Here is a 23,925-nt window from a genome sequence, read left to right on the forward strand (position 1 = left end):
TACATGAAATGTGCTATACAAATAAATTGGTTTGATACCTCTCACCCTTCATTGTTTAAAAACAGATAAACTGGGATCTTTATCCTTTTAAAACTCATAAAACTTAATGTCGTTAGATACAGAAACACCACCTGCTTCTGCATTTGAGCCCATTCAAACACAGTGAAATGCAGCTGGGAGCAGTGGAATTATGAGCCCGTTACACCTGAGGAGATTAAACTGCAGTAACAGTCGACACTGACAGACTTCCTCAGTCTGGTTTTCCTCATCCGTCCTTTCATCTAATTATCTCATTTGGAACAGAAGCAGGGCTTTTCTCATCCCGTGGCTGTGTTTGCGACATTCTTCCCGGAACAAAGTGGCTAAGTGGACCCTAAATCAGTGTGACATGAAGCAGAGTGTGTAAGACTGGCCAACAACAGCAGCCCATGCAACATGAAGCCCGTGTGTGGGTTACTGATGAGATCAAGTCTGACAACGCACGTGGGTAACTTTTACTCAGACTGTTTGATCGGGTCATTTTCTGAGCGGACACTGGCTCATAGTGCTCATCGAGGCCCTTTGGATGGCTTCCTGATCACCTTCATCCCGACAAGGAAGAAGAATGGAAGTGTAGGGCGAAGGGGAGGAAGCAACAAGCTCCCTGTAACCATCACACAGAGAAGCAGCGTGAAATAAGACACACACAGCACAAGGATGCAGAGCCTAATGGAGCTGTACGAGTCGCAGTGAGGGCCGTCAGAGTGGGGGGGGGCTTGTTTCTGAGTGTAAATATGAGTGTGAGCAGAGGAGGCCAGATGGCCTTCAGCAGGTCATTAATAGTGACGTCCACCACTTAAACCCATTCATATTAAAGCTGATAGAATACAGGTCTCAGTTCGATGGGGAGGACTTGTAAACTAAGACCCCTTTGTGCTGGATCACTTTCATTTTTTTTTTATTATTAAAACTTCCTCTTTGACCCGTTGTAAGTGAACTAGGGGTGGGCGAAAAAAAAAAAAAAAACTATCCATGTACATATCGTGATTTTTTTAATGGGATGATTTTAAAAATCGATTTTTCTCCCCAGAATCGATTATATTACGTCATATCCATGTCCAGATAAACTTCATCAATTCATCACATTAAGTTATGTTAAAACTAGCCCACATTTGTGCTGTGTGGACATTTCAATTCATTTTGTAACTAAACTTTAAAAGATGCCTCTTTTTGTCTCAGTTGAAATAAATGTCAGCTGCTGGACTGACTGCCACAGACTGATGTGCATCGTTTATGGGAACGACATTCATTCTAGAAGTGTATGATTCAACTTGTTTGTTTTTTTAAGGAGGAAGAAAATTGCAATTACTGATTATACCGAATCGCAATTATCAAGAATCGTGATACAATCCAATCGTGACCAAAGCACATCGTCCCACCCCTAAAGTGAACCCAAACTAACAGTATGATGCTTTCTTTTCATGCATAATGCAAAGTAACAAACGAGTGGTTTAAATTCAGACTCCAAAAGGATCAAAACGTGGACAAAAACTAACGTTTCAGCGCGTTTCTAAAGTTTTAGTACATCAAAAAGCTACAACCTCTCTATGTTTGGAGCTGAAACAGGAAGTAAAGACATTGAGCTGCCACACAAACATTAAACATTGGGTCAAATACATCAGTCTCTGTGTTAGACTTCAGTTAAAACCCAGATCATCAAAACTTTAGCCTTTCTAAGAAATAAAACCCTTTGGATTGAATGATGCTGATGACATGCCGTCATATCTCATCTCATTCTAAGACAACTTTGGCGTACATAACCCGGCAACAATCCAGATGTCTCACAGCATTCGCTGTTTCTTCATTCATGGCTTAAGTTTAAGGTTTATCGTGGGAATTCTTCACTTTATAATGTTCCTGTTCTGTGTTGGGGGGTGACAGAACTGGGTCGAGCTCTGGTCTGGATGTAGGACATTCAGAGTGGCTTTTTGGGCAGATGTGTAGCCTAAACCTCTGGACAGTTGTTCCCTTTCAACATATGAATGATCCACTAAACGTGTAGATGCCAAAACTCTCCATTTGGTGTAATGGCTGCATGCAAACTCAGGCCTACCTGCTCCTGCCTCTCCAGCCAGCGGTCCACCATCGGGTGGTTGGCGCTGAGGGATGACCTGGCCGTCTCTCGCTGAAACTCCCTCTGATTGGCCCAAGTCCCGGCGTCCCGTGGCAGACTGCGATACGTGTCCATGCCTTTGCTCTGTGGAGAAGAAACGGCCAGTTACGCGATGTTCAGTGCTGCCAAACGCCGATCCGATACGTAAAGGTTAAAGCTGCCAGCGGCTCACCTTCCTCTCTAAGCTGTTGGTGCCCGAGGAGTGGCGAGCTTTCAAGAAGCCAGCCGTGGTGGACCACCGGGTGGGGTTCTTCCTCGATGGCGTCTCGTCGGTTTTGACTCGCGACTCGACGCTGGTGAATGGCCCGTTGGCGGTCATCAGGGCTGGGTCGCTGCTGCGCCGGACGTGCAGGGGCATATCTGAGAATCATCGCAGGCAGGAGAACCATCAATGGAGTGTTTTAGGCAGGGCATCTTTATTTATACAGCGCATTTCATACCAGGTAACTCAATGTGCTTTACATAAAGACAAGGCATTTAAAAGAACAGCATAAAGCAGCATAAAAACAAGCAATTTAAAGAGAATAAAAAATAGAATAAAAATTAAAACACAGTTAAAAGCAATCAAAGAAGAGGGGAAAAGAAAAATATAAACTCAACCATAAGCACACGGAAAGAGAAATGTTTTTAACCTGGATTTAAAAGTGCTTACAGTTGGGTCTGATTTCAGTTCTGCTGGTAGTTTGTTCCAGTTGTGAGCAGCATAACAGCTAAAAGCTGCTTCACCGGGTCCAGTCTGAACTCTGGGCTCCACTATCTGACCTGAGTCAGCAGATCTCAGAGCTCTGCTGGGTTTATACTCTGCTAGCATGTCATTCATGTATTCTGGACCTAAACCGTTCCGTGATTTGTAGACGAGTAGCAGAACTTTAAAATCTATTCTGTATCTGACAGGGAGCCGATGTAAAGACTTGAGAACTGGGGTGATGTGATGTGATCTCTGTGTTCTGGTTAAAACTCGGGCTGCAGCGTTCTGAATGAGCTGCAGCTGTTTGAGACTCTTTTGGGGGAGTCCAGTCAGAAGACCGTTACAGTAGTCACGTCTGCTGGAGATGAAAGCATGAATCAGCTTCTCCTGATCTGTTTGGGGCATGAAACCCTTCATTCTGGATATGTTCTTAAGTTGATAAAAGGCTGATTTGGTGACTGGTTTCTACTTAAAAGTAGTCAGAAAGAAACTGTGAGTGACCCGTGTGCCTTTCCTCGACTACATACTCTATGAAAACGTTCTACATTCATTTTTCTTTGCGTGTTTTTTCCATAAAAATGCCCCATTGTTGAATAATTACACCCCCCGCTGCACCCGATAAGACTCCAAACAAAGACTTAATTCAAAATTTAGAGATGATTGATGCAAGAAATCATACTACTAAAACAATGTGCACTAATAAAGAGCATTAGTCATTGAGATTCCATTATCGTCCCAAAGTGAATTAATCAAATTCATTGCTGAGAGTCTAATCGGGCAGCTGCAGCGACTGCCTCGGCGTCAGGGCAGCAGAACGTGTGGGAGCAACAACATGACGGAGAGCCTATTGAGAAACACCGGTGTTCGTGGATGCCTTCCATTAAAACTCTTCACTGTGTTTAAAAGTTGCAGAGCGTGGGTGGCGGGCTAAGGTCCAAATAATTACAGCACAAAAAAAAAAACCTGCCAAACACAAAAGTTCTGACAGATACTTCTCAGGCTGAAAAGGCAACGATGGGCCATAAAAACAGAGATAAATAACACGAGAAAAGGCTCGTTTGTTTAAAAAAGCTCGAGTGTCGTCTTTGGATGACGATGCCAAGAGTCATGTTCCCATGTCCTCTTCCAAAATGCGGCGTGTCCTCTCACAGGAAACGCTGCGATGTGTCCACAGAGTGTGCGTCTGGGGCAGCCGGCGCTTCACTTTGGGTGAGCCGGGAGAGCAAATGAAAGACAGAATTGACCATCCCCATGAGTGTGTTTGGGACCACGGATTTCCCTGCAGCCTCTGATAAACCAATGAAACACTTTGGTTGAGAGCTGTGTGTGTTTGTGAACCATTACCCAACTGTTTGTGTGCACACAAACCAGCGGACGTGTGTTTGCGTTTGGAGATCTCCGAGCCAACAGCTACAGTAATTGTTATATCAGCACATGTCTTTGTGTGTGTTTACACGCTTGTGCAACTTGGCTGAGTGGGGTTGTTGGGTCACACGGAGCGTGGGACCTGAACTGCTGCGAGCTGAGGGAGGCCGAGGCCTTTCGGTGGATCGGTTCAGGTCAGACAGTCAGTCCGAGAGGCCGTTAAAGGAGTGAAATGACTCTGAGTGGCAGCCGCGATCAGAGCCGGTGACTTTATCTGGATGACCAGGGAAAAAGCTTTGAAGATGCTTTCCTCTGTTTCTTTATGTTTATGAAGGGAAAAGAATATTCTGGCACCCTCCAGTTATTTGGGAGCTATTCAAAACAATAAAACACTTTAATCATGTTATATCCATTTCCATCCATGTCACCCCCTCTGGGAAACTTCCAGGCTGAGCAGCCACTCTCAATGCTATCACTTCACTTTTGTGACCGGTAACCAGTCAGTCATGGGGTGGAGCATCCCTGATGCCCCTTTAGTAGAAATGTCACAATTCTAGAGAATCAAGTTGGTTTAGATGCAGTATTGGATTCTCTTTTGTATGCATTAGGGCTGGGCGAGTTAACTCGTTATTATCGCGTTAACTCGTTGATCGACAGAACCAAAGTCATCTGTAAACACTGCCAAGTTGAATTGTCTTCTCAGCGTAGTAGTTCCAGTCTAAAATATCACTTCAAGGCAAAACACACAACTGATAGCAGCAAGTCATTCAAGGAAACAGACAGTGGAGCGAGGCTTCTACATAAAAACTACAGAAAGATGCTGATGTTAAAAGTGTGTTTGCACAACAAATGTTATGGCACTTTCATTCATATGGCAGCACATTTAAAATAAAACTAAATGCTAATAGCTATACACTACTTTTGGATTCATTTTGGATTTTACGTACAAATGCAATTAATCGTGATTAATCAGGGAAATCATGCGATTAATTACATTAAACATTTTAATCGGTGCCCAGCCCTAGTATGCATGGACCCTGAAATCTAACTTCAGGACAGTGCTCTGCTCCAACTGTCATAAAATCACCTCTCATCTTTATTCATGTAGTCTCCACTACTCTTCCAAACCTAAAATAAAACACACATCTGAATGTATTTATGCACAAAACTATTATTTAATGCCAGATTTACTCCTTAATTCTATTTATTTTAAGGACTATTACTTATTCTTAATTGAATCTTTATTCATCGACTGATTGTGTACCCAGAAAAGATCAGCCATAATTTGCATCAAGTCTGATTCAGATTCTACTTTAGGAAGGATTAAAATTTGTTTACTTTAATCCAATTGGTGAATAAAAAAAAAAAAAGAGAAGAGCTATAATGTGAATTTGGCAGCATTGAAGTTAAATTCAAAGTGTAATTTAGGAGGCGAAGCAGGAAGGACGAGAGTTAGTGATACCTCAGAAGCCTCACATGTCTATAACAGTGATGTCATCCTCCAATTATCAGCTTATAAAGGCCAAGGAAATCCCACCAATTCATTTATTCGTTTTAAAAGAACTCTCTTGTCTAAAAAGCTGTTCTGAGTTTGAAGTCCAGCGCTTCTCAAACGTAAATCAGCAGAGGCTGTTCTCATTAGGCTGCCGATAAATATGAATAAAGTTCCTTCTTTCCATGTCAGGCGCATCTCTTCAAACTTATTCAAATTCAGCTGATGAGCTTCTGCGTGTGTCAGTTAGACGGGGTTTAGCATTTATTACTAATATCTGGCAGGTGCGGTGACGCCAAAGATTTCCATTTTTCTTTCTGAGGATTCCCAGCCAGCATCTCATGACCTTCCTCCCGCTGTGGGAGTCTGTTTGCATGCATCTGTGCATCTGCAACAGCAATCACTGCCATTTCACACACATTTCTTACTCCAGAGTGAGGTGCTATATGTGATAACCAACACAATATTGTTTTATTACCACCTAATAATGAGCTGAACGAATAAGAGAACGAAAAAGAATCGGTCACTGTGGATAAAACGGGGATTATTACAAAGAGTCCTCGGGTAAAGCTATTGCTGTGGGCAGGACAACACTGTGGAAAATAAGTTTACTGAGAAATAAAGTCTTCTTACTCCAGGTGAAGTTTAGGAGGCGCATACACAAAGTGCACAGGGTTCGTCAAATGTGAAATAGAACAGAAATAGCTAATTAAACACAGACTTTACAGAAGATGTTAAGTCCTGTTCGTGTATGCTCATTTATAACTGATTTAATCGTCTTAAATCAGCTTAAATTCTCCTTTTTTTCCCCATTTCTATGGGATCACAACCATAACACATCTATAAAACACCTGTTTATTATTGAGCCTCGCAAATAAATCCGGCTTTTATCTGTTAAATGTTTCATGTTCATAGCAGCAGGCATGTTAAAGGGCATTTTGCCCCATAGTTCCGCCTGTAAGGCTGCTCCGTCTACCTGTAGGACAGGTTGAACTTGCTGCACTCATCCTAACAGGAAGACATACGGGCACCGTTTCAGGCTAAATATAAATACCGAACCCTCTAAGACGGCTTACTCAGACAAAAAGAACAATAATTTTAGATTTAAAAGACAATCTTTATCGTTTTTTTTCCCCTCTATCGGTCAGTATCTTTGGTGTTTATGTTCACCAAAATGTCAGATTTAAGTAGGGTTGGTTTTCTTCTAAGTCTAAAAATTCACTTTTGAAACAGAAGTCAACAAAACAGCGGCAGCGGGACGATAAAATGATGTACAACGGGGATTTCTGACCCAAAATTGACAAATCGCCTGCAAGAGGCCGCTCCCCAACACCACTCACAGTAATTGAGCAATTGGAGTAGAAGAAGCGACCCGGCCAGCAGAGCTGCGGAGGTGATCTGGCCCAGCGTCGCGTTTGATTTAGGAAGCCATGAACAGAACCAATTAGACACTTTGGCTCAGGATCAAATGTCTAACTGAGGCTGAAAAAAAAGCATCTCTTGTCCAATTAACCATATTTATGAACAGCGCCGCAGCGCTCAGGGTGATTTGTTGGGTTTGCTGACATCTGATTCATTGAAACTGATTAACTATATTACTCATGTTGAATAAATCGAGTTCCTGACCGTTACATGCACATAATAGTCAGTCAGCGAATGTTCCACGTCCCAGAAACGTGTCACTTATCCGCTCTCTGGTGCCGGGACTAGGGGTTGAAAATTCCCGGAATTTTCTAAGACGGAAACTTTCCATGGGAATTTAAGGGAATTAACGGGAATTTATGAGAATAAACTGGGAATTTTGAAAATTGAAGGTTGGCTCTTCTAGGGAACTTAAATATAGTTGAGGAAAGGATATTTTAGCATAATCATGACTTGAATCTGAGGCCCTTGCACCTGTAGCCTCCATCATCCTCCAAATCCCACCATCATCAGCCGCCTCCGAGCGCAACTGGTCACTGCTTGGCAACACCCACACAAAGGTTCGCAACATGAATTCGCATTTTTGAATGAGTGGGGTTAGGGGATGGGTAATATTGAACCCAACACTCCTGTTTTTGTTCATCCATGAAACAAATAATTAGAACGTGTTCTACTCTACTTACAAATAAATCTGTTGAAATATCTGTTGAAAACATTTTGTATGGATGTTTTCTAATGACTTCTGTTTATATTTATGCTTGGATATATTATATTCCCAGTTAGTTCTCCTAAATTACCATTAGTTCCCATAATTCCCATGGAAAGTTTCCAATATGGAATATACCCAAAATTCCCAAGCTTAACTTCCCATGGAAATGTACCGGAAATTTTCCGCCCCTTTGCAACCCTAGCTGGGACTTACTGGTGCGCAGGGCCGACGGCGTGACTTCGATCTCGCTGGCGGCCTGGTAGGGCTGGAAGGCCGAGGCCCCGCTGCCGGCGCTGAGGTCCGCGGCGAACAAGTCGGGGCTCTGGGTGCCTGTGGAGCTGGCGCTGGTCCCATCGCCTCCGTGATGGGGCTCCTGTTCCTCATACACGGCTATGAGCTGCAGAGGAAAGCAAAGGGCCAAAAGGAAGGCGGGTTAGGATGGATCAGACGTGTCAGCCAAGAAACATCGACAGGTTTAGAGTTTATTTTCAGAGAAAGAGGCAGCGTGCAGGAATGTATATTTAAAACCCACAAAAGTTTGATTCATATTTTGAGATATTCTGGAATATGGACAGAAAAATTCTCCAGGCTTCTTGAAGGACATCCCAAAGCTCTTCTTTGGATGTGGGCTGCCTTTTGTTCCGTTCTCTGCCAACATGATCCCACACTGCTTCAGTAATGTTGAGCTCCGGGCTCTGGGGAGGATTCATCCCTCCATCAGACCTGCTGCCACTGATTTTCAGCCCACTTCTTGGGTCATTTGGCACAGCTCAGCCTTTTCTCCCCATTTCCCTCCCTTCATAGCTTTTCCATGTTTGCTTTCTTCAAAGCTTTATTTTAACTCTTTCAAGAATACGACGCACCACAGTGGCAGCGAGCTGCAGCAGCTTCCATCATCCTGAGTGTATTTTCTGTTTATTCTATCATTTAGACTTTCCCACAAAGCTTTTTTTAAAATGCATTTCTGTAAATCATTGATTGTTGTTTGTGTCGTTGGGTTTTCTTTTTTCTTCCTTGTGCTGGTTGAGAAGTCGTGGTGTTTCAGTGAGTTCTCCTTGCAATTCTGACACTTCTTAAGATGTGTTATGATGAGTTACCGTGACAACAACAGAGCTGTTTTCCAAACTAATGTCTGAAAAAAAAAAAAAAAAAAAAAAAAAAAAAGACCCGGAATCCCAGATGGAAGTTTAAACTGAGGCTGCGCTCACACTGCAGGTGCTGATGCTCAATTCAGACCTGATTTTTTTTTTTTTGGAGTTGGTTGTTCACATCATAATTGAAATGATTTAAATCTAAATTGTTTCATCCATTGTTTACATTCGATCTCGCCACGTCCTGCCTCCTCCGGCGCAGAATTGTGACGTCCGACTCACTTCAAAGTCTAATGAAATGCAACATGAATACAGCGAATACTGCACAGTATTAAGTATTTTTATTAAGTATTAATTAAGGCTTAATGGTGTTTCCTAAAGGGTGAACTGTTAAACCTGGCAACGCAGCCCGCTTAAACCACCGTCACATTGACCGCAGAGCAGCTAGCTCCTTTAGCCAGCGCGAGATGCAGGCACAATGGATCGGTTTTTAATCAAAAAAGGGCAAAAACCAGCACAAAAACCATGCTCATCCTGAATGTCTCACTATGATTACAACAACAAACTACAAATACAACATGAAGAAAGTCAAGGACATGCACGCCAGCTTCCGCTCATCCCAGTATTAAGGTAAATATGGTCTTAATTGAAAATGTATTGGCTGTGTTTTCTTTTTTTGTGGGATGTTTTATATGTAGAAATGCATATTTGCAAAAGGGGACTTTAGTATGTTGTGGTAAAAGTGGCTCTTCCCTTGATTTTGCTCTGCCAATGTGGCTCTTTTGAACAAAATAGTGAGTATCACTGCTCTAAAACCTGCAGGACTGCGACCCTCCAGGACCGGAGTTGGACATCCCTGATTTAGTCGCCTGGAGAAACATCCAATTTAGGACCACGTATTAAAGTGACCTGGGTCTGATTTGGGTCACAAATTGACCAAAAAAAAAAAAAAAGGTCAGATTTTGCCTGCGGTGTGAAAGTAGCCTCTCGTGTTCCCTTGATCCTCATGGGGAATGTGAATAAGATAAAATGGACAAAGGTGGGAGGGTTAATGAAGTGGCCTAAATCACGATGGAGGAGGAATAATCTCAGAAGTTGCTGCTTTGAAATTGGTGCGCCGACAAAAGACGACACGGTGGTCCTTCTCAGCTCAAACGCGAGAAGACCACCCACTGAGCCCAAAGGAGGACGGAGGTGATTCCAACCTTCTGTCTGACAACATTGAGACGTTCATCATGTGAAACCATCATTTCTCTTCAACTCAAAAAGCTTTCACATCTTCATTGCACATTTTTATGTTCAAAGCTCCTCTCCCTCGCAGATCTGATTAATTCCAGCCTCTGCCGAGTCCCTTTATTAGATTAAAGATGAGATCCGTGCCATCCCTCTGCGACTCCCACCAGGCCCATGTGTGTGCTCAGCTGGCTTCACTTAACTGAGGAGAAAATGAAAAAAGCCATCTAACATTTGCCAAATCAGATGATGGGATCCAACTGTCCCCCTGTGGTGAGATCTGATGCAGAGGCACGGCTTTAATAACGTCAAAGGTTTACCTCCTGAATGCAGAAGATATTATCCAGATTCAACACCCCCCCCAAAAAAAGGGATCCTCAACAACTCAAACATCATCAGGACTCCATCTGGGTTGGTTTACATGATCCAGGGCAAACAAAAAGGCCTCAACGTTAAAGAAAAACACCCAGTGGCAAAAAGTAGCTGAAAAAACTCACAAGACGGAGCAGTTTCATTTCAGGGGGAAGAAAAACAAAATAATATAAATAAAAGCAAGATATACTGGACCACATGTAAGAGTGAAGTCTGCTTTGAACACGCATTATTCACGAGGTAAGGTTTGTCTAGAGGCAGGTCCACACTGCAACATGGAAAAGAAAGTCTGTGTGTCCTGGCGTTTAGATTGAGATTTCACAAATTTATAACAGAGCCTGTGTTCGTGGGATTCAGCCAATCAAATGTGTCGGAGCGCCAACATGCTGACTAAAGAACGATGCCAGGACTGACAAATGAGACACCTCCATCAAAGCAATCTGCAAACTGCAGGAGCAAATCTGAATAAATCTCTGAGAACTGGAAAATTTGCTCTAAAGATACAGAAGTTAGGGCTGAGCAATTTTAAATCAATATTTTTGTTTCCCGATAAAGTATCGAGTTTTCAACTGCCAGTTTTGTTTTTTAAAGCAAACTTTGTTGAAAAGTCAGACGTTACATTATACAAAACAGTGATAAATTAGTTCATAAAAATGTCATATAAAGGGCATAGCTCTCACGTTTGTGACATGTTCGTTTGTTTCGTTTGTTTCTCTCCCAAAAAGACCAGGAGAAACTCATCCATGCATTCATCTCCAGCAGACTCCGTCACTGTGATGCTCTTTTAACTGGACTTCCCAAAAAGAGCATCAAACATCTGCAGCTCATCCAGAACGCTGCTGCTGGAGTTTTAACCCGGACTGAGAGATCTGGAGATTAAACTTTCACCAAATGGAGACATTTTTTATTCCAGGTTAAAATCATTTCTTTTCTCATGTGTCTATGGATGAAATCTGAACGATATCTTTTAATTTATCTGGACTGTTGCTTGTTTTTAAATTCATTTTAATCATTTCATTTGTTTCTCTTTATATTCTTTTATGTATTTTTAATGCTTCTTCCACTCCCTGCTGCAATGCTTTTATTTTATGTGAAGCACTTTGAATTGTTTTGTACATGAAATGTGCTACAAATAAACTTGATTTTGGCTGTGATCGAAACCGCATACTCATCGATCAGAGAGTATGCAGAGTGTTTACCCACAATGCATTTCGCTCCTACCCGAGCCGAAATCAGTAGCCTGAAGCTGATTTCGCTTAAGCTCTAAACTCTGTAAACTTACGCTACTAAAGCTAGCCGCAGTGAGCAACGCACTTCCGGTTATTTTCACAAAATAAAATACCCGTTGCCTTTTATCATAGGGAAAGCCATTACCATACAATTGGTGCTTTTGTTTTGAAAACAGGAAGTGAACCTACCCTCGTTGTAGCTAGCTTGAAACTGCCGTTTTGACAGGAAATGACGATCGGCGACGTCACGTTACGTTGCATCTTGGGTAGTTTGAGTATGAGTAGTAACCTCATGATGCATACCCAACATTTCGGAGAATCTAGTATGCATCCGGGAACTTCTCGCTTACTCAAACTCGCATACTAACTCAAAAAGTTAGTAGGAGAAGTATGCGGTTTCGAACACAGCCTTTGACTTTGTTTCTGTTTGTCTGGCGGTGTCGTCCTTCCGGATCAAAGGACGGACCACCGGTCCAATCAGCGACGATTCATGTCAAATCACACTGTCCCTTTTCCCCTCAGAAAATGATGTAAGTGTTTCGAATCGTGAGATTAGTGTATCGCTACAGCCCTATTCGACCTCAAAATGAGCAGAATCATCGAAGAGCTTGATTATGAGGGTAAATCTGTATTCCTCAAACTAAATAAGACCAATAAACACACCTCTCAAATATTATACACAAGCAATTACGTTTAGAAACGCAGAGCGCCAGATTACCCATCAACACACACAGATAAATATGCATTATTCAAACCCAACCATCTGCTTTCTGGCACACTACACCTACATTTAGCCTGCGAGTGTTTGAAAGGCTGCAGGACGGACTCCCAGATGAGAGGGAGCTTTTTCTCGGGGGTTACACAAACACACACACATCGAACCTTTAACATAAACGCATTTACTTCAAGTTCGAGCTTGATGCAGCACAGGGCTGATGTCTACACGAGGTCAAAGGCCAAGAGAGAGTGTGTTTGTTTGTGTTTGTGAAGGAAAAGCAGGGCGAAAAACGGGGAAATGGTGTAAAAGAGTAAATCATAAGAGTAGGCGTGCGTGCTCAGGTGTGTGTGTGTGTGTGTGTGTGTAGTTCAAGTACTTTAGTGAGACACATGGGAGGAGGCAGTAAAATGGGCTGCGTCTCCGTCTCAGATTGTGTGTTTTATGTGAACAATATAGAGCTTCCTGTGTGTGAGTGACTGCGCTTCTCCTCATTAGCGCCTCGGCTCAGGCCGGAGCAGCTGAGTCAGCAGAAACCTTCCCTTCGCCGGCCTCCTCCCCGAGGATCGCCAAGAAGAAGAAAACCCCGAGCACACGTCCTCCTGGAGCTCATGTGGTTGTTATTACACAGCCATCAGAACAGCTGCAGTGCGCACTAAGGCGGATTGGATCTGGTATCATTTAATACGTGATAATCATCAACGCAACGATAAAAACGAGCAGAGTGCAAACTCTGTGGACCCAAATCAAATGCAAGTCCTGAGATGTGCAATAAGGTGGGAAGTCTGCAAACTGCAGTAATCCTGAAAGCTGCTGAGCCACACAGATGCCCTCTGCACACTTCCACTGAGACATTCCCTCTTCAACAAATCAGGAAATTACAGCCCAAGTAATATTGTGCTGCAAAAACATTCAACTCTGTGATTGCTGAAGAGGCCCCCGGGGACTTTGAAAGTTTCTGTATTATCCAATTATGTCCAAGCAGAAACAGTCCCTAAAATCATTTGCACTGCATTGTTTGCAGCACTGTATACAAAGAGTGTGTGTGTGTGTGTGTGTGTGTGTGTGTGTGGTGGTGGTGGTGGGGGGGAGATTTGCTTACAATTCATACGTCTATATGCAAAGGAGAATACATTTTAATGAAACAAACATTTGCTGTGAGGAAGCTGATAAGGAACAAATGTTCCAGGAAAAAGTCAGACCTCACAATCGCTTGGCCCTATTTTCTCTCCCTTCATATCACTGCCTGCTGTGCAGACCGAAGTGCAGACCGAGCAGTAAACACCGTAACAGGCGCGGCTATCAGCAACGTGCAGTGATATGAAGGGAGAGAAAATAGTGCCAAGCGATTGTGAGGTCTGACTTTTTTTCCTGGATAATGACTTTGTGATGCAAATGTATTACTCTTTTGAACGCATATTGTTTTGAGAAGCAAAACGCTTTATCTTTTAAACCCCAGCCAACTAGCCAGACTACCTTCATCAACACCAAAACGAGGCTGGAACTCTGCTCACAGGACGCAGCAGGGGGTAAGAAGATGTTCAGAAATGATATTACTAATATGGGATGCATACAGCTTCATGTCAAAAGAGGCGAACTATCCCTTTAAATTCCTTTCGCATTAGTAATGACTTGAATGAACTTGACCGTGGTTTTTAAATCATACTCCACCACCAGACATCAACTCTTTTAACACACGTTAAAGGAACCCCGAGGACGGGTGGAAACAAAGGTTTATTATAACTTCAGGAGCAAAAAAAGTGGGTCCAAGAGGGTCAAATCACATGTTAACCAGTTCAATGGCGTTAAATTCAAGGCTGGTCAGAAAGATTATGTCTTAGCACATATATAACACTTAAATCTCATCTCTGAAATCATTTAAAATGAAGATTTCAACAGCCGAGTCCACACGTCGTCTCTTTCAGCTGCTGTTTGAGTATTTAATGCATTTATTATAATGAGTATTTGGTACATAAGAGACACATGACATCAGTATGGTCATCTCCAGCTTTAAATTACACGAATGCTCAACATTTAAACAACTTTTTCTTTTATTCAACCTTTTTATTCAGACACCGGAGACCTGTTTCTTTACCTTTCAGAGATTCTTGCTGGTTTTTAACCTTGATGTTGACAGGAAGGAAGCAGAAACACTCTCTGCATGTCTCAGTGTGACATATTCCTCCAAGTGTTCAAAGTGAGCAAATATTCTGAAGTGTCAGTCTTTTCGGGGCGCTGCTTTGACTGGCAGACCTCCCTCTGGACCTCGTGTTGTTTCTGTCGGATGTTTTGTTGAGCAAACTGTTGCCTGCGAGCTATGAAACGGCCCCGAGTCAAAGCTAATTGCTGAGGTTTGTTGACAAGCATAACTCTGACCCTGCCACAGGAAGCCTGCACACACACACACACACACACACACACACTGAAAGCATCGCATCCAATCAACAGGGCCGGCCTACCCGGAGGAAACAGAGGGTGTCTACTGAGAATCAGGTGTTAATTGGCTCATGACAGTGAGTCAACAAGGCTCAGACGGATAAAAAAATAAAGACACGGCTCCATCTTTATATGAAGTTATTCTTGAAAGGCTTCGTTAAACAGATTAATGATCCAAACATCAACAGATCAATAACCTGCAGATGACAAAAGAAAGTCAACGGAACGCTTAAAGAGGATCAAACTGTCGCAATAAGCCAGAGTCTCTAAAGCAGCCGGATGTCTGAGCAAACACGGACTGTGTAAAGCGTAAAAGGATCGGATAATTGGCTAAATTACAATCAAACTGAGTTATTAAGTGCATGTAGACACCTTAATCTGACAAGAAATTGGGTCGAATCGGATTAAGACCCCGAGATAACTTGGTTGAAAGCCAAATTAAACCTGCTTGTAGACGCTGAAGCACGTGGTGAATCAGACTTTGCGTTCTGCGCATGCTCCAGATGTTTTCCCGGGGTCGTGACCCGGAAGTCAAAGCAGACGATATTCCTGTTGTTGTCGCCGTCAGAAAGAAACAAACAACGCGATGGAGAATGCTCCGTTGGGCATCGCGTTTGTGCAACAAGCAGCTCATCACAGACCAAATGTAGAGGGACGTAGCTTCATCTTGCTCTGCGTTCTCCATCTTTCTCCAATGCCTGATTTTGTTGTTGTTGTTGGTGGTGAAGAGGTCAACAGGAAGTGGCTCTATTAGCAACAGCTGGAATGGGTACAGCGCCACCTATCATACCGGGGTATGACACGCTTTGTGCCTCTGGTCCGATTCATTCACCTGCCTTATATCCAAGGAGAATTACCCGTTCTCAACTCATCCTTATTGTAATTTAGCCAATTATCCGATCCTTTCAGTGCCGTGTGACCCCACTGAGTGAGTGCATGTGCTAAAGTGCACGTGTAAAACTCTGCTCCGAGTTTACCTCAACTTTTATTCACCTTCTTCCTCACACATCCCTCCATGCTCCGAGAAAGAAAAAAAAGAAAAAAAAGAGTCAAACAACGATTGAAAAGTAAATTACAATGGAAAGTGTGAGTCAGTCCACTTCACTCGCAGCCCATAAATCATCACCATAACTCTGGCTCAAACAATACGCTGGCAGCGCAGCCTGAGAGAGGAAAAGCAGGGGTCTCTCAAAGGGGAATTAATCCTTACGGATCCGCGTTGGACGGCCGGCGTTGGATTGGGCGAGACGATAAGCAATACCTCGGGTTTATTTCATCAGAAATCCCACAGCTTATGTGGAGTGGCCGCCCAAAAATTACACTCTACTGCCTCGGCTCAGGCTACCAATCTCTCTGCGCCGAGCATCCATCCATCAACTGCCTGATTTATTCCTTCGTCACATCAAATAACATCAAGTCATTACGTCTTCGCACGGAATTATATTACACCCACAGACCCGAGTTTTCCCTCGTGTCGAGCTCCACGTCGCAGTCAGCCTGCGTTCTTTCATCAGATTAATAAATCTAAACTGTGCAAGGCAATAAAAGCAGACGCATAAAATCAGAGGGGGGAATCAACTGGTCGTTTAAAAGGAGAAGGGACGTTTTGCTTGTCGTATCCTGTTTAAATCACAAAACATGAGGAGCAGGCATCACGCCACTAATTATTTTCTGGAGTGATTCATCACGAATCATTAAGAAAAGTATAAGATGCTGTCAAAGACTGCCCGTTCACGTCTCAGCTCCTGCTGAAAGCTGACAAATTTATTCATTCCTAAAAGCAGGAGCATGAACTCGGTGCCCATGAAGGGCCGAGTGGAACTCACTGGAATCAAAAATCAGCAAAACTGCCTAAAGGGAGAAAAGCGAGCCACTCCTGGCATTGGTTTCTCAGAGTTATAATCCAATAACACCGGCTTTACTTCAAAGGTCAGACATAGTGAGAGATGACATTTATGCGTTTGTATTTAGGGATGTATTAACTTGTTACACTTGAGTTGTACTGGCACCTCAGCACCAGAAACATTAAAAAAAAAAAAAAAAAAACAGTGAGATGACTTTTAAACGCCCAACACTGTTCCCTTTGGCCAAAAAAAGATTTGCTATGTGAAAATCTCCAACTGAGCAACATCTGGTTACAGACCATTACATCACACCTCAATTCCAGGAAATTAAGTTAAAATTAAAAAAAAAAAAAGGAGTCTGAGGTGGAGAGGGAAATACCTCGGTGTGACCGTCACACAGCACCCGTCCTGGTCACTGCACGCCAACAGGACTGTTAAAAAGGCCAGAAAGCGTCTGCTCCACCTCAGAGGCTTCAGGCTCCACTCAGTAGGGTCACATGGCACTGAAAGGATCGGATTATTGGCTAAATTACAATAAGAATGAGTTGAGCAAGGGGAATTCTCCTTGGATATATGGCGGTGAATGAATGGGATCGGAGGCACAAAGCGTGTCATACCCCGGTATGATAGGTGGCGCTGTACCCATTCCAGCTGTTGCTAATAGAGCCACTTCCTGTTGACCTCTTCACCACCAACAACAACAACAAACTCAGGCGTTGGAGAAAGATGGAGAACGCAGAGCCAGATGAAGCTACGTCCCTCTACATTTGGTCTGTGATGAGCTGCTTGTTGCACAAACTCGATGCCCAACGGAGCATTCTCCATCGCGTTGTTTGTTTCTTTCTGACGGCGACAGCAACAGGAATATCGTCTCCTTTGACTTCCGGGTCACGACCCCGGGAAAACATCTGGAGCATGCGCAGAACGCAAAGTCTTATATTATTCATATTTAATTGTAATTCTTATTTTATTGGTCGCAGGACGGGGAAACATTTCCCTGCACTGTGTATGAGACAAATAAAACCCATCTTGAATCTACTCGGATCACATCTGAATTAATGGAATTATTTCACGGTTTACACTCAACGTTTAAGAAAACTAACGAGGCAGATCAGTTCCTTCCTAACATTTTAATGAGCAACTACCGACATTAACGTCTCGAAAGAAACGAGAGCTCAATAACTTGGGAGGAGGGAAATTTGCAGGATAATTTAAAAGGGTGATATCTCAGAATAATAACTCTGATCTAAAGTTACTGGAGTGACTTGGGAGACATCAGTCAGAACAACAAAAAGCTCAGATGCTGAATGTTTTCCGTTTGGGACATTTGTTGACCTTAACAAAGGTTACCCTCGGTCTGGAAACCAGAAGCTTGCACGCTTCGCTTATTCTGAGCTCAGAAGTGAGGCGGCAAAAAGGAAAGATGTCAGCAAAACAAGGGAAGCAGCCACGACACTTTCGCCTACACAGCTGCGTGATTCCAAAGCGCCTGGCCCTCGCTCTCCTCTCGGGTCAAGAAACTGCAGTCTGGAACATTTTCCCTCGCTTATACACTTCAGGAAGTATGGCAAAAGTGTGAGATTTCAACAAGCCTTTTCCCAAAAGGGACAGCCATCACAACCCTGAGCATCGGAGCGCCGAGGCCAAAAACCACAGAGTGCAGACAGGCAGTGCGCCACGTTCCTCCTGGGTCAGCACACCACACTGTTTATGTGGGGGGGTGCAGCTTTAAATTGAGACATCGAGCAATGGGGGCGAAAGCTGGATACAATCAAAAAAAGTGGTTTGTAACCTAAAACCTAATTTGACAAGATGATGATTCTGCAGGCAAAGTTTCCTACATTCAGTGTTTCACACACATGAACTTCTGGTCATGTTTTTTTTCCTTCTTCTTTAACCGAATTTCCAGCAATAAGCCCCAGAGTTAAGGACCACCTGCCTATCAGTCTGTAGGTGCTGCTCAATCTGCAGAAAACAGCTCCGACCCGTCAGGGATGGAGATGGCAGCTCTCGGGATGTCCTGCGGTGTTTGGCAGCATATCCTTCGAGTCTTTTGGGTCGCTGCCTTATCTTTAAGACTCAGAAATCGAGGGGGAGCTGGACGAGGCGCCTCAGTTCCTTCACATCAAAACGATCCGGTCCAGTCATCTGATCAGGACCCCTCCTGAGTGGCTTCCTTTGAAGGTTTTCTGGGCATGCCCATATAGGACAGGGCCCCCGAGGCGGTCTCAGATTTCTGGACGTCTTCAACAATCAGCTTTGTCTGTTACAACCGAGACCCGAAGCCTCATAACTGGGAGAAAAAACGGCTGGCCGGGCAGAAACGTCAGCTTGTTCCAGATGTGCTCAGCTGGGTTGAGTCAACACTCAGCCTGTCACAATAAACAATGTAATTCATGGTTGCATAAAAACTGAAAAATGTTAGATTTCCCACACTGTTTACATGATTTTTTTAAGATGCCAGCTGTTCGGAGTGGACAACGTGTTTTTATATAGGAAGCTAAAGGTAAATAAATGTTGTTTTAATTCACGTTTCTGTGTCCAATTTTGCCAATAACTGACTATCGCTCTTTAAAACTATCGACCATCACATAAAAGTGAACAGATAATTAACTGTTAATCAATCCGTGTCAATTTATGGAGCCAAAGTTTCCCTGAAGAACACTGGATTCCAGCCCGATTAACACTCTTCACTTCGAGTCTCCTGGCTGATCGTTGGAGGCAGTAAATTTCAGTCCATTTGTTCTTTTCTTCCAGGAAACGGTGCAGAAATGTGCAGCTGAAGCTGAAACGCCGGCAGAACACGACTGCTGACGGGTTCATTAGGACTGGCTGCGAGTCGTGTTGTTCTCTGGAGGTGAAGGCGTTATAGAAGCACATGGATTCCACTCGGTGAGAAACAAAAGCGAGTCATTAAAGGCGTGAAAAGAGAGGTTTTATTTGTTAACTCAGAGGTCCATGAAAGAGACTCCAATAACCATCATCCTGACATATTCTCACATTTAAAGGTGAAGAAAAGGCTCCACATCGGGATATATTTGATATTTCCGTACAAATGCAGAAGGTGTATTTCTCAGTGTTTCGTGTAACTGAAGGAGTCCACGGCTTGGAATAAAGACCTGGCAGCGCGATGGCTGGGTCGCCCACAGCGTTTAGAGGTCAGAAATGCGGGGGAAAGGGTCTCGGGGGGGGGGGGCTAAAAAGCAAAAACATCTCTCTGAAAAAGTCAAATCAAACAAAATCAAACTTCCCTTTTCATTCATCACACTCCCTCCAGCTTTAGGGACTTTTTCTTTCCTCCGTGAAATCTAAGCAGTGTTTGCCGCCACATACAACTCAGAAAACTACAAAAACAAAGACTTTCACACACACTTTGTGCTTGTTTTCTGTGTCCGACTCTGAATTAACTGCAAAACACAAAGTTTTGGATTGACTTTCTAATTCGACCCATTTGTTTTGAAAACAGTGTGAGCTTTAATGGGGGGAAAAACAAAAACAAAAATACAGCTAATGTGATCTCCACAAGCTGAAGGCGGTGGCGGTTTGAACGCGAGACAAATGTGACCAAGGTTAGCCGAGGTTGGTAGACGAGCAGCGCAACCCCAGACTCCCACAGAGACCGTTACAGAGGGAGCAGCGGCAGAGCAGGGAGAACGTGACCTCGGTGAGTTTACACAGAAAGCCACACCGAGAGGAGGAAGCTGGAGGAGCGCACGGATCAGATTCAGGGGGATGATGATGCACCTTCACAGAAACTATCGAAAACACTTTAAGGAACCATTCTGCCCAGCACACTGACTGACGAGCCATTTCCCTTTAATCCAGACAACAGAAAACATGTGGTGGAAGTCGCCCGAGTCCAGGCCAAACAGACCAAATGAAAATGGCGGTAAAAGGGATTCATTCTCCAGAAAGAGAGGCTGTGTTTGAAACCGCATACTACATACTTCCATACTGCATACTGATCGATCAGACAGTATGCAGAGCGTTTACCCACAATGCATTTCGCTCCTGCCCGAGCCGAAATCAGCCGGCCTGAAGCTGATTTCGCTTAAGCTCTAAACTCTGTAAACTTTAGCAACATTTGAAACATTTTCAGGTGAGAAAGTAGTCGTTTAGATCCCCAACGTGTTGAAAATCTGACAAAATACCGGCTATTTACAATTTTGTTCCCACGAATTTTGGCGCTACTAAAGCTAGCCGCAGTGAGCAACGCAGTTCCGGTTATTTTCACAAAATAAAATACCCGTTGCCTTTTATCATAGGAAAAGCCATTACGATACAATTGGTGCTTTTGTTTTGAAAACAGGAAGTGAACCTACCCTCGTTGTAGCTAGCTTGACACTGCCGTTTTGACAGGAAATGACGATGGGCGACGTCACGTTACGTTGCATCTTGGGTGGTTCGAGTACGAGTAGTAACCTCATGATGCATACCCAACATTTCGGAGAATCTAGTATGCATCTGGGAAAAAAGTCAGTATGAGTAGTAGGAGTAGTAGGAGAAGTATGCGGTTTCGAACACAGCCAGAGGCTCAGATCCCCTGAAAGACGTTCCCATGGTTACGCCACCTTCACGCTGAACTTTAGATCCCGAACTCTGTCCGCATGCCCGAGAGGAACGGCGGAGTCACGCAGAGAACAAAGACACCACAAAACTAAGTGACAAACCCGACCCTAAAACGAGCATTTTATGCACATTTATATCCAATAATTGCTTAAGCCTTAAAATATCAGAGAATTCTACTTAGATTCAGCTAATTAAAGGAGTTGGGTGATAAGATCAGCATCACTTTCATGTTCACCAGCTAAGAAACAGGAACAGACTAAAGGTAAGAAGACGATCCGCCCACCAGCAGCTGTTCATTAGTGAGCGAGCAGGAAGGGAAGAAGTGGGAACAAGTTGGAAGTTTCCATTTTATCTGTGTGTATTTGCAGTCGTCCAGTTTATGCTGGAAGCTGAACACATTTCAGGGAAATCTGCACTTCAGCTGTGAAGCTTGTTTGGCTTTCCTCACCCTTTGCACACAGCACTAAATGTTGAAATCTCAGCTTACGTCTGTGCTGAGTCAAAGCTCTGTGTCTTAGACTACGTTCGAAACCGCATACTTCTCCTACTTCTCCCACTACTCATACTAACTTAGTAGAGTTAATAAGCGAGTTAGAGTAAGCGAGAAGTTCCCGGATGCATACTAGATTGGCTGAAATGTTGGGTATGCATCATGAGGTTACTACTTATACTCAAACTACCCAAGATGCAACGTAACGTGACGTCGCCGATCGTCATTTCCTGTCAAAACGGCAGTTTCAAGCTAGCTACAACGAGGGTAGGTTCACTTCCTGTTTTCAAAACAAAAGCACCAATTGTATCGTAATGGCTTTCCCTATGATCAAAAGGCAACGGGTATTTTATTTTGTGAAAATAACCGGAAGTGCGTTGCTCACTGCGGCTAGCTTTAGTAGCGCCGAATTCGTGGGAACAAAATTGTAAATAGCCGGTATTTTGTCAGGTTTTCAACATGTTGGGGATCTAAACGAATACTTTCTCGCCTGAAAATGTTTCAGATGTTGCTAAAGTTTACAGAGTTTAGAGCTTAAGCGAAATCAGCTTCAGGCCGGCTGATTTCGGCTCGGGCAGGAGCGAAATGCATTGTGGGTAAACGCTCTGCATACTGACTGATCAATCAGTATGCAGTATGGAAGTATGTAGTATGCAGTTTCGAACACAGCCTTATTCTCTGGCTCCGCAGCTAATTTTTATTCCCAATAGAATCTGTTCAGCTCTGTGGCTGTTGGAAGAAGAGCCGAGTCGAATGAAGTTGTGAATAAATCTGGCTTATCTGCATCTCAGACTCAAACAGAGGTGGATTCTGTTGCCTGAGAATCTCCACGACAGCATCTCACACTGTTCTGATGAGACGTCAGACTGTTAGCTTTGATGCTATAACCAACCACAGAAGTCCACCCGTCTTCTCTTTAGCCCGACTTTCTACAGCTCTGAGAAAAGTTTGACTGAGACGGAACAGTTTCCAGACATTTTTTACTGAAAGTTAAATCCCTGAATTTGTGAGTTGTGAAACATAAATATGTAAATGTGTTTTCAGTCTGTTTCCACTCCAGACAAGAAGAAGACCGATTTTACAAATCTGGCATGAAAGCAGTGAAAGATTTCTCTGATCGTTCCAGCTGGGGAATTAAGTTTGAGACTGAGGTTGAAACTAAACCTAAAGTTTCTCTTCTTCTTCTTTCCTTTCATCTCATCAAATATAAAAAGCCGTCTTCTCAAGTTTGCTCCATCTGCTCGTCCTCTCACCCGATGTGAAAACAGCACCACCGTCTTTCTGCTGGGTGAAAAGTGCCACGGAAAGCTGATGGACGGGGATACAACGCAGAAAAGACGAGCGACCCGATGCTGCATCGTGAGCCCAGAGTCGGGGTGAAGTACTCCCACTGCGTCACCTGCAGGTTCAGATGCTGCCTGAACATAAACGCCCTCAGGTTACTGTGGGCGTTCTGAACAAAACGTTCACCAAATCAGCTCGAACCAAAGCCTGCATCAAACCAGACAACAAATCGCTTAAAATCTAAAACCATTACTGTCTATCATTATAAATAAACTCTGTCATCAAACTTCAGGACCAGATCAGCTAATCGGATCAGCTAATCTGAAGCTAACAGGAAGTTTGGAGGTCTGCAGAAAGTTGGCGACCTCTGCGCCTCAGAGGTCTGTCATTTCTGTCATTTTACACTTCGTGGTTGAGTTACGTGGGTTTTTTTTGTTTTTTTTTAACAGTTGAAAGTTTCAGTTCAAACAAAAAGAGAAAAAAGATTGATTTTACTTCTTAAAAAGGAAAATTGGGACCAGCAGAAATCAGAATTGGTGCTTTTCGGTGGATTTAAAAATATCTGTTGTGAAATCATTTGAGATGAATAAAACTCTCCCTGCTGCACAGCTTTAAACCAACACAAGAAAGACGGGTAGAAACCCCACGTTAAGACTTCAACAACCAGGCTCGGACCCCCTAAAAAGATCCAGTTCCCACGCAGCGCGGGTCGTCCTGTAAGTCACGCACCACAAATTAAACTAAAAGACCGACCTACTTCCACATCTACGGCTCAAACACATCTTTATGAAGTCCGTGTGCTTTCGTGTGTCGCTCCCCCAGCAGATAAGGTCG

At 43.5% G+C, this 23,925-nt stretch overlaps 1 protein-coding gene across 8 annotated transcripts in view; it reads right to left on the reverse strand.

Moving 5' to 3' along the window:
• pard3ab (par-3 family cell polarity regulator alpha, b) overlaps positions 1-23,925 on the reverse strand; it is a 316,394-nt gene that overhangs the window by 206,634 nt on the left and 85,835 nt on the right. For all 8 annotated transcript variants that reach the window (XM_075482726.1, XM_075482725.1, XM_075482724.1 and 5 more), the window contains exons 3-5: positions 8,042-8,225; positions 2,325-2,512; positions 2,093-2,236 (exon numbers count right to left, since the gene is read on the reverse strand). In XM_075482726.1, the coding sequence (XP_075338841.1) occupies positions 2,093-2,236; positions 2,325-2,512; positions 8,042-8,225 (516 nt within the window). The remainder of the gene's footprint in view (positions 1-2,092; positions 2,237-2,324; positions 2,513-8,041; positions 8,226-23,925) is intronic.

This window comes from Odontesthes bonariensis, chromosome 14 (genome assembly GCF_027942865.1).
Source record: "Odontesthes bonariensis isolate fOdoBon6 chromosome 14, fOdoBon6.hap1, whole genome shotgun sequence".
In the NCBI taxonomy this organism is placed as follows: domain Eukaryota; kingdom Metazoa; phylum Chordata; class Actinopteri; order Atheriniformes; family Atherinopsidae; genus Odontesthes; species Odontesthes bonariensis.